The 9,128-nt window shown below is 47.8% G+C and overlaps 1 protein-coding gene across 1 annotated transcript; it reads right to left on the bottom strand.

The window, feature by feature from the left end:
- Positions 1-6,723: 6,723 nt before the first annotated feature.
- Positions 6,724-7,872, bottom strand: LOC122650670. Its single transcript, XM_043844066.1, has one exon. The coding sequence runs from the start codon at positions 7,870-7,872 to the stop codon at positions 6,724-6,726; it is 1,149 nt and encodes a 382-aa protein (XP_043700001.1).
- Between the last annotated feature and the right edge of the window lie 1,256 nt (positions 7,873-9,128).

Genomic DNA, 9,128 nt, shown 5'->3' with positions numbered 1-9,128 from the left:
TACCACAGGCCTCATTTCCAAGCCAACTACGGCATCTAATCTAGCAATTCCACATACAAGCATTAGCGTCCATTTCCAATGTTCATCAGATAAGATTCATAATTCAAATGAGAATATAAAATAATTTAAAGTAATTAAAGATAGTAAATATTGTTGTTGTTGTCATGACCCACCAGTCATGTTACACCTACATTCATGACGTAATTCCACTCACCTTGGTTTGATCCTACTGGTTCAAATGTTTGTTCAGTTCCGATTGGTATCTGGCTATGCACCTCGAGCACGGAAACAAATCCTACATTAATAAATCATAAATATATTATTTTAATTATTCAAAACTGTTTTGGATAACCTAGTGTTGGTCTAGGCTCACTAGTCTAACTCGGTGCTCAGTTCGAGATCACTTTGAATTCTCCGGGCCTTGCACTGGGCTTTAGGCCCATGTCCCGATGCATCATCCGGAGAATGTGGCTTAGGGTCAATATCATATTTTATCACTGTAGTACATGGTTCTAAGTCACAATATCCTTACAACACAGTCCCTAGGTCAGCAGTGCTGCAGGACCAACATAGACAGGGTTTCCCAGCCTTGCGGGGCCTACTTAGGTACCCAAGGTATACATAATTGTGGACAGATGTGAGGAGGGGTATTTTGGTCATTTTTCACCTCCTTACACTGTTTATAGTCCATATGTGAAAGTCCCCCCAAGTCAGAACAGAAAAATAGTGAAGTTTTCATTCACTGGGCGATGTCTCTGGGTGATGTCTGCATCGCCCAGTGGCATCATCCAGAGAATGCAAAACCGGCATCAGGCTAAGATTCCAAGGTTTTGAGCTACGGGCAGTGCATGGATCCTCTCCTCATGCATGTTAGGTCATCTTGGACCCCCAAGGGTATACTTTGCACTGGTCCTTGTGGATTTTCACCTGGGCCCACCACTTGGCTGCTATAGGCTGCCCAGACAACCCAGTGAATAGTGACATAGGGTATCTTCAGTTACAAATCACTATTTTCACTGCATGCAAGGCTGAATTTATGTTTATTACAATGATCCAAGTCTTCTACCACCTAGGGCTAGGTCCAATGCAGCCAGGGCATGAAATAAGGACTCCAAACAGCCTGCTTTCAGTGTAACATAGCAGTGCAACCAAGCACAGTTCTGGTTTCGATTCCAGTTGTAAAAATAGATGTGAAAATCATCATAAAAACCTCAGATCTTCCATGCATCATGCTTGTATAGCAGATCTGAGATGGTCCATGGTGGCCCCCAGCTATCCTGGGCTGCCAATGGCCAGAAATGCTACCAAAACTCAGAGATTCATGGAGAAGAACAGTAACAGCAGCATAATAGCAGGTATAGGTATAGTTTTATACCTGAACTGGGTTGAGGATGGCGGCTGGAGCTGAGTCTTGGAGGCAGGTATAGCTTCTCCTACTTCTCTCTCTTTCTTTTCCCTTCTTTCTTCTTCCTCTCCTTCTCTTTTCTCTCTTTTCTCTCTTCTCTTCTCTCCTACGATTTTAGCAGTGAAATAAGGTTCTAAAATAAGGCCGAGGTCTCCATTTATAGACCAGCCCTCTACTAAGGCCTATTTGGCTGTCAAGGCCACTTTTGGAAATGCATTTTTAACCCGATTCTTTGCCATTCTAGGCACTCAGGTGGGGTCCACAGTGATCTAAGGGTATGAGGTGGTCCCTCAGACTCCCCTCATCCTATGGAGGATGCCCATGGCCAATATGGGTGGTCCCCGCACATCTGCAGATAAAAATACTGCATTTTCCCACTCTGGGTGACGTCTCTGGGTGATGTGTGCATCGTCTAATGCCATCGCCCAGAGAATTCATTTGCAGAATTGTTTGGATTGAAATGAAATTTCAGTCCATTTAGAGACATAATTTGATCATGGTTCCTTCTAAGAAAATGAAGCCCTATGAATCTATTTTCTAGTCAAACTAGAATCAAAGAAAATTCATATTGGATTATGGAGTTATGTTATTTTTATTATACAAAGGTCAACCTATCAAGACAGCAGGATCCGATTTTGACAGCAACTTGAACTGGACTTTTAACTAACATAGAGTCATAACTAGGTAATGGTGTCTTCTAACAAAATGTAGCTCTATGAATCTAGTTTCCAATAAAATTGGAATCAACACAAATGGAGTTCGGGTGGGGGAGTTATATTATTTTAACTAAGAGAAGGTCAATCTGCAAAGTAGCAGAATTTGTCATTTATTGTTGGGATTTAAGATGTATGTATGGAATTAGATTCTCATCATCAAATCATTCATGCAAATTGATGTTTGGGTTTAAAAATGCTTTATCTAAAACATGGGATGGTGATGAGGGTCATCATTAGTTTGACCTAGAACTAGGATTCAGTCCAAGGGCCCTAGAATCAAGGGATGGTATCTTCGTCAGAATGTACATTATGCAGTGAGCTATTCAACTACAAAGGTCTGCATCCATCTTTTGATAGGTATGTAGGAAGATATGCTCGGGAACAGCTGGGAATTGCCTAGAACTGCTCCTGATCTACCATATAAGCATGGAGCATGGAAGATCTGAGATATTTAAGTAAAAATATAGACCTATTTTGCTAGTCTTGAAGCCGAAATCTGGCTGTGCATGGCTGCACTGCCAGATGCACTATTATTTGACTGTTTGGAGTCCTGATTGCATGCCCTAGCTGTATGGAACCTAACCCTAGGTGGTAGCACGTTAACCAATCATACCGAATACAAGCATAGGCCTTGCGCGTACACCCTTGCAGCTCTCAGCATATGGACGTACATCCCTTCCGATCTCAAGAAATATTAAACTAGTAAAGGAAAAAAGTAAATGACGAAGTAGAGATGAAGAAATGCGAGAAGTTTGTTTGGTGTTTTTTGTGTCCCTTTCTCAGGTCTGCCACCTTCTTTACAAAGGATACGTACTGGCGGTTATCAGCCTGGTAACCATTCCCTCCCAGGCTTTCTCTTCAAGCTCATATTCCCCAAACTCCAACCAAGAGTCCCCATGTAGACTGCCACCCCTGACTGTATCCTAACCACTATGGTAGTGGTGGGTCCCACCATCAGCTCCATCGCCCTCACCCCTCACGGAATGCAGACCTGTGCCTGGTGACCTCTCCTTTCTGACAAGTGACCCAGCCTGTAACCTCCAGAGTGCAGTTGCATTGCTGGGCTTTCCTCGTTCGACGGTGATAGCCTGGTCCTGGTTCGTGCTTGGCCCATCCCCACTGGGACCAGGTGATTTAGGCCACAAACAATGCCCCTCACAATCCTTCTAGGCGATGCCATGTGGCCTGAGCCCAGAGAGGGTTGTGACCGAAATGGCAGCCTGACTGAACTGCCCCACCGCACGAAGACCCCTACGTCACTCCGTCTTCTCGGGCCGTTAGGGTTTTCAAAATTCAAACCCTGGCGCCATAATAGTGGCACAAATTCTAGCCCTTATTAATTCCTTGCTGATTCTCGAGAGCCCAACAAACTCTTTAACCTCTTCTTCCTTCATCCACCACACTTATCATTTCAGTCCCCCTATTGTCCTAGTCTTTGTTCTCCCTTCTCTCCCAGCGCGATGGCCAAGAAGAAAGCTCCGACGCCGGTGGATGAGACAGAAGAACTCCTTGCACAAAAATAGTCGCTCTTGTCATCCTCCATCGTGACCGATGTTCAGATCCCCTGCTCTGAGCCTGCCGTCTTCAGGTTAGGTCCAATTTTTGCTTCCCACCCCCACGGTATCTCTAGTTTTCCAAAAAATGATCGGGAGCAACTGCTTGCTCAAACCCCTGAGCCCTTGTGCCTTAAGGACAAGGCTTTCTCACGCCTGTGGCCCCATCACCTCCCAGACTGGAAGACCTGGGTAGACAGGGTTGCCTGCAATCAGTCTGAACTGTTGAGTAAGCTTGGATTCTCCCATGCCATCCAGCTTTCTACCACCCCGGTACCTCCTAACCGCCCTCTGCTCCAGGCCACACTCCAATTTTGGTCACGGTCCGCTAACACGTTCCATTTCCTTTTTGGGATGCTAGCTCCGACGCTTCTGGACGTTGGAGCCCTCATTGGCTTGAAGGCTATGGGTGAAGAGTTCAATAGCTCTTTGCGCGGTCTACTTGATGCCAACAAGCATGAGATCAACCATGGTCTTGAATTCTCCAAGTCTGCCAGCTACTCCTTTTATCTTTGGACTTACCGACAGACCCGTGGCTCCGTCGAGGCCAGGGAGCTTACCGCCTTCTTTCTAGTCTGGATTTGTCGCTATGTCCTTTGTGTCCGGTCCAACAAAATGGCAAAGACCTGTCTTTGTCTGGCCAATGCCCTAGGGCAAGGCCGTGTGATTGACCTGGCCTCTACCGTCCTGGCTGCCCTCTTTCGTGCCTGTAATGATGTTACTGAGTCCGACTTTAATTACGATGGTGGCCCATTCTGGCTCCTCCAGATGTGGCTTCGTGCCCATTTCATGGAACTATATACTATTCCTTCACCGCTCCCGGCCTATCCTGTCGCCGGTTACCTATTTGCCTCATACCCTCATCATGATCTGAAGTCTCTTTGTGAGTACTATGAGTTCTTTTGCTCCTTTGAGCCTGATTCCAACGACACCTTCTTCCTCCCTTATCGTACAGGGGAGGCCATTCTGGGATGGCTCCGGCTGGCAATCGACTACCCTTCCTCTGAGCCAGAGCTGTGGGCCAAGTTCCTTGTCTGTCAAGACCTCCATGTTGGTCTGACTTTAGAGCCTTTGAGCAACAATGCCTACGGCTTCGAGACGTACAATCCTCACTTCTGTGTACGCCAATTCGGTCATTGCCAGGCCAATCCTTGTTCAAACTACTATTCATTCACCAACTGTGAGCTAGACCAAATGGTCTACTCTTCGGTGGCCGAACTCCGCCAGGCCTCAGCCATGAGCAGTCTCGTCCTCTCTCAATTCCATCTATAGTCCTTTGCCAAAGGGCTGTCAGTGACCAAAGATTTTACCTCTTGGTGGTACACATACTTCACCTCTTTGGCACCCTTTCGGTCCTGTCCTAAGGGCAGCAAGCGTCCTCCCTCAGCCTCCGACGCCAGCCATCAGTCCACTGCCTTCAAATGGAAGAAAGTCATAGTCAAGCATGCCGTCAGTAAGTACACGTCCCGTCCTATTTCTAATTCACAGTTTGATCGGTTTCTGAACTAACCCCCTCTTCTTCTATGTCACAGCAAAATCTGCGGCTCGCTCGTCCTCTTTAGCCTAGTCAAATCGAAGTGACGAGGGTTCCTCACTAGAGACCGAAGAAGGCTCTGAAACTGTCGAAGAAGAGAATGATGTGGATGAAGAAGAAGAAGAACTCCTTCCACCGAGCAAGAGATCGAAAATGGTTAGTCCATCGAAGGTTGCCCCACGTAAGGTATTCCTCCCCAGCATGTTCCAGATGGGTCAGCCCGCAGGCGCCCTGCCTCAATCTTCAGCAGTCTCTCCCCTAGGCGCTCCTCCTTCTGTTAAGGATCGTACTCGGTCAAGTACCCACTCTAAACCAACTTCCCAAGGCCAATCAACCCAAATTGTTGTTCCCAGCTCCTCCACATCCGGATCCTCTCCCTCTCAGGACAAATCCGAGGACAAATTTGAGGGCGATGGTAGAATAGAGGAAGTGGGGGTATGATGAGGCCAAACCGAGCGGGTCTAAGACTCCTCTACGTGATCCAAAGCGTCCATCCCCCCAAGGTCAGATCCTTCCTGAGATAACCCCAACGGTATGTATCTCCACCCCCACATTTTCCTTCTTCTTGCTTTTGTCGGTGCTGACCTCTCCCTTTCCTCAAGTTCCTAGCATAGAAGCTTTTCTGGAAAGCCTGAGTTCCTCTGAAGAAGATCAAGAGACCGATGCCGCCTCCATCTCCAGGCCCAATGAAGCTCAAGTGGCCGAGGAGAAGGAACTTCTTCGGTCCTTCTATGAGTCCACCTTTTCTGAGGCTGTGAAAAGTACCAGCTTGCCACCAATTATCGTAGCTCTTCGATCCCTACTGTCCCTGCTAGACCTCCCAGCCCCGGTCCATCAATGGTTGGACGACTCAGTGGCTTTTATGTTTGATGTGACTACTTCAGCCCCCCTTGTTCTCCAGAACATCTAGACTTTTGACACCCTTCTCAAAGAGTCGACACTATGGACACGCATTACCGGAAGCTGAAGAATGATCTAAAGGGCCTGGTTAGCGAAGTCAAAGAAGAACAAAACAAGCTCAACTGGGCAACAATATACAGGAAATGGAAGCCCGTTTGGAAGCTCTTTGAGCAGAGAAGGTCACCTTGGGCGAGAGTATCGGGCAAAAACTCATTGGCTCTGAAACTGTCTCCGTCGAGACGTCAGCTGCCCAGGCTCGAGCTAAGGAACAAAGAGCCCTGAGGCTGAGTCGTGAAACCAAAAATGGCATGAACTCCAAGGCAACATTCCTCATGACATTTTGAATTAGGCCTGCGTGCCTTCCCCCCCTTTTTCTCTTTTGTTCGTCTAGAAAAATAATGGTACTCCTTAGTTCTTCCATTTTTTCTTCTAGTGGAGGCGGCCTGGTTAGGTCGTCATGGCTCCAGTACTTTAGTAAAGCCTGTTTCCTTTCGTCCACCACTATATCTGGAATTTTGCCTCTATCTTCTTTCAGCCTAGGTCCCACATCGTGGGGCGGTATGCCTACAGGAACTTTCCATTTATAGGTCTGACATGGATGCTCTCTCCCATGTCTTACAGTCTATACGCCCTGCCTTTTAGTACTTGACAGATCGTAAATGGTCCTTCCCACGTTGGGGACCATTTTCCCAACCTGGGATCCTTCGCCCCGACAGGAAGTACGATCTTTAGGACCAAATCTCCATTCTGGAAATGATTCAAACTGACCGTCTTATTGTAGATGGCCGCGATCTTCTTCTTCTGGACCTGCATCCTGTCCAGCATAGCCAAACTATCCTCCTCCAGGTCATCAAGCTTGGCCATCATAGCCTCGTTGTAGGTGGTTGGCGAGAGTCCCTGTTGGAACACCACCCTTGCTGACCTTACGCTTACCTCTACTGGCAACACCACATCATGGCCATAGGTTAGGGCGAAAGGTGTGGTGGTGATGCTGCTTCGTTGGGACGTCCTGAGCGCCCACAGGACCTCTGAGAGCATGTCTGCCCACTGTTGTGGGTTGTCATCGACTACCTTTGATAGGCACCGCTTAAGGATGTTGTTGCTTGCTTCAGCCTGCCCATTGCCCTGTGCATAGTATGGGGTAGAGTGAGTAAATGTTATGCCTAGCTCAGCCACAAACGTAACCACTTCATCCCCTACGAACACGCTCCCATTATCACAGGTGACAGTCTCTGGGAGGCCGAATCTATGGATGATATGGCACTTTAAGAATTGGATCAGTTCGGTCTGACTGACTCCCTTCATTGGCACGGCCTCCACCCACTTGGTGAAGTAATCAGTTGCCACAATGATGAAGCAATGCCCCCATGTTGCTGGTGGCAAAATTTTCCCGATCAGATCCATAGCCCATCCTTGAAATGGCCATGGTTTCACTACGGGGTTGAATTCTGCTGCTGGTAGGCGTTGCACCGGTCCATGGGTCTGACATGCCCAACAACCCTTTGTATATTTGACACAATCTGACATCACTGAAGGGCAGTGGTAACCATAGCGCCTGATTAACCACCTCATCTTAGGACCCGCTTGGTGAGCTCCGTAGATGCCCTCATGTACTTCGGCCATTACCAGCGTGGCCTCATTTAGGCTGACGTATTTCAATAGCAAGTCATCTTTCCCTTTCTTGTACAAGTCTTCTCTGATCAGAACGTATCCCGCTGCTCGATCACGTATTCGCCTGTTGAAACTCAGCCCTGGGTTGCTCATATACTGAATGATGGCCGTGCACCAATTAGGCTAAGTATCTTGAATGTAGCAAACCTCAATCATGCCCGTCGTCCTGACCGATGACTGAACCTGTCCCTTGATGTCAAAGGTGCTCTCCATACTGCCCTCTGGAAGACCCACCCTCGACGCGGCCTGAGCCAGCCCGTTCGCAACCTAGTTTCTCCACTATGGTACGTGCCAAACTATCACATCCTGGAAGCCATCTGCTAGCCCTCTGGCCATCTCCAAATAATCCACCATGTGTTTGCTCTCTCACTTATATCCTCCAACCAGCTGCTTGATGACTAATTGTGAATCTCTGACAATTTCGATGGTGCTGGCCCTGAGGTCACGGAGCAATTCTAGCCCTAAGATCAAGGCCTCATATTCGGCTTGGTTGTTTGAGCAAGGAAAGTCCAAATGGAATGCCAATTGTGTTTCTTTACCACCTGGTGATCTTAAGACCACTCCTGCCCCGGCTACCCGTTCTGTCTTAGAACCGTCGAAGTAAAGCGTCCACAGCGCTAGACCGACAACCGACACCTCCGTCTTCGCTCCACTGACCACAATGGGAGGATGATCCACAAGGAAGTCTACTAAGGCCTACCCTTTTACTACCTTCTGGGGTACATATTGTAGGGCAAACTTAGTCAAGGCGAGCGTCCACTTCCCCACTCTCCCTCTTGAGATCGGGCGCATGAGCATGTACTTAATGATGTCAGTTTGGAAAACTACATCCACCATGGCTGGCAAGAGATAATACCTGAGCTTACTGCAAGAAAATAACAACGCCAAGTAAAGCTTCTCAATGGTAGGGTACTTCTGCTCAACCTCTGTCAGAACCCGACTAAGGTAGAAGACAGCCTATTCCTTCCCGGCCTCGTTATCCTGCGCTAGCAGACTCCCAATTGACCTTTCTGCTGCAGAAATATATAACTTCAACGGCACCCCGTGCTTGGGTGGCATTAGGATTGGGGGTTGCGTCAAGTAGGCCTTGATCTAGTTGAAGGCCTTTTGGTGGGCCATCTCCCATCTGAAGTCTTCTCCCATCTTCAGCCTTAATAGTGGAGAAAAGATCTTCATTTGCCCTGCAGAATTCGCGATGAAGCATCATAGGAAATTGACCTGCCCTAGGAATTTCTACAACTCCTTCTTGTTCGAGGGCAGCCTAGCCCCTTGAATGGCCCTGGCTTTGTTCTTGTCGACCTCGATCCCCTTCTGATGGACCAAGAATCCGAGGAAATTTCCAACTGCTA

This window comes from Telopea speciosissima, chromosome 2, assembly GCF_018873765.1.
Source record: "Telopea speciosissima isolate NSW1024214 ecotype Mountain lineage chromosome 2, Tspe_v1, whole genome shotgun sequence".
NCBI lineage: Eukaryota > Viridiplantae > Streptophyta > Magnoliopsida > Proteales > Proteaceae > Telopea > Telopea speciosissima.
Note: the sequence above shows the minus strand (reverse complement) of the source record. Positions and strands in the feature narration are given on the sequence as shown.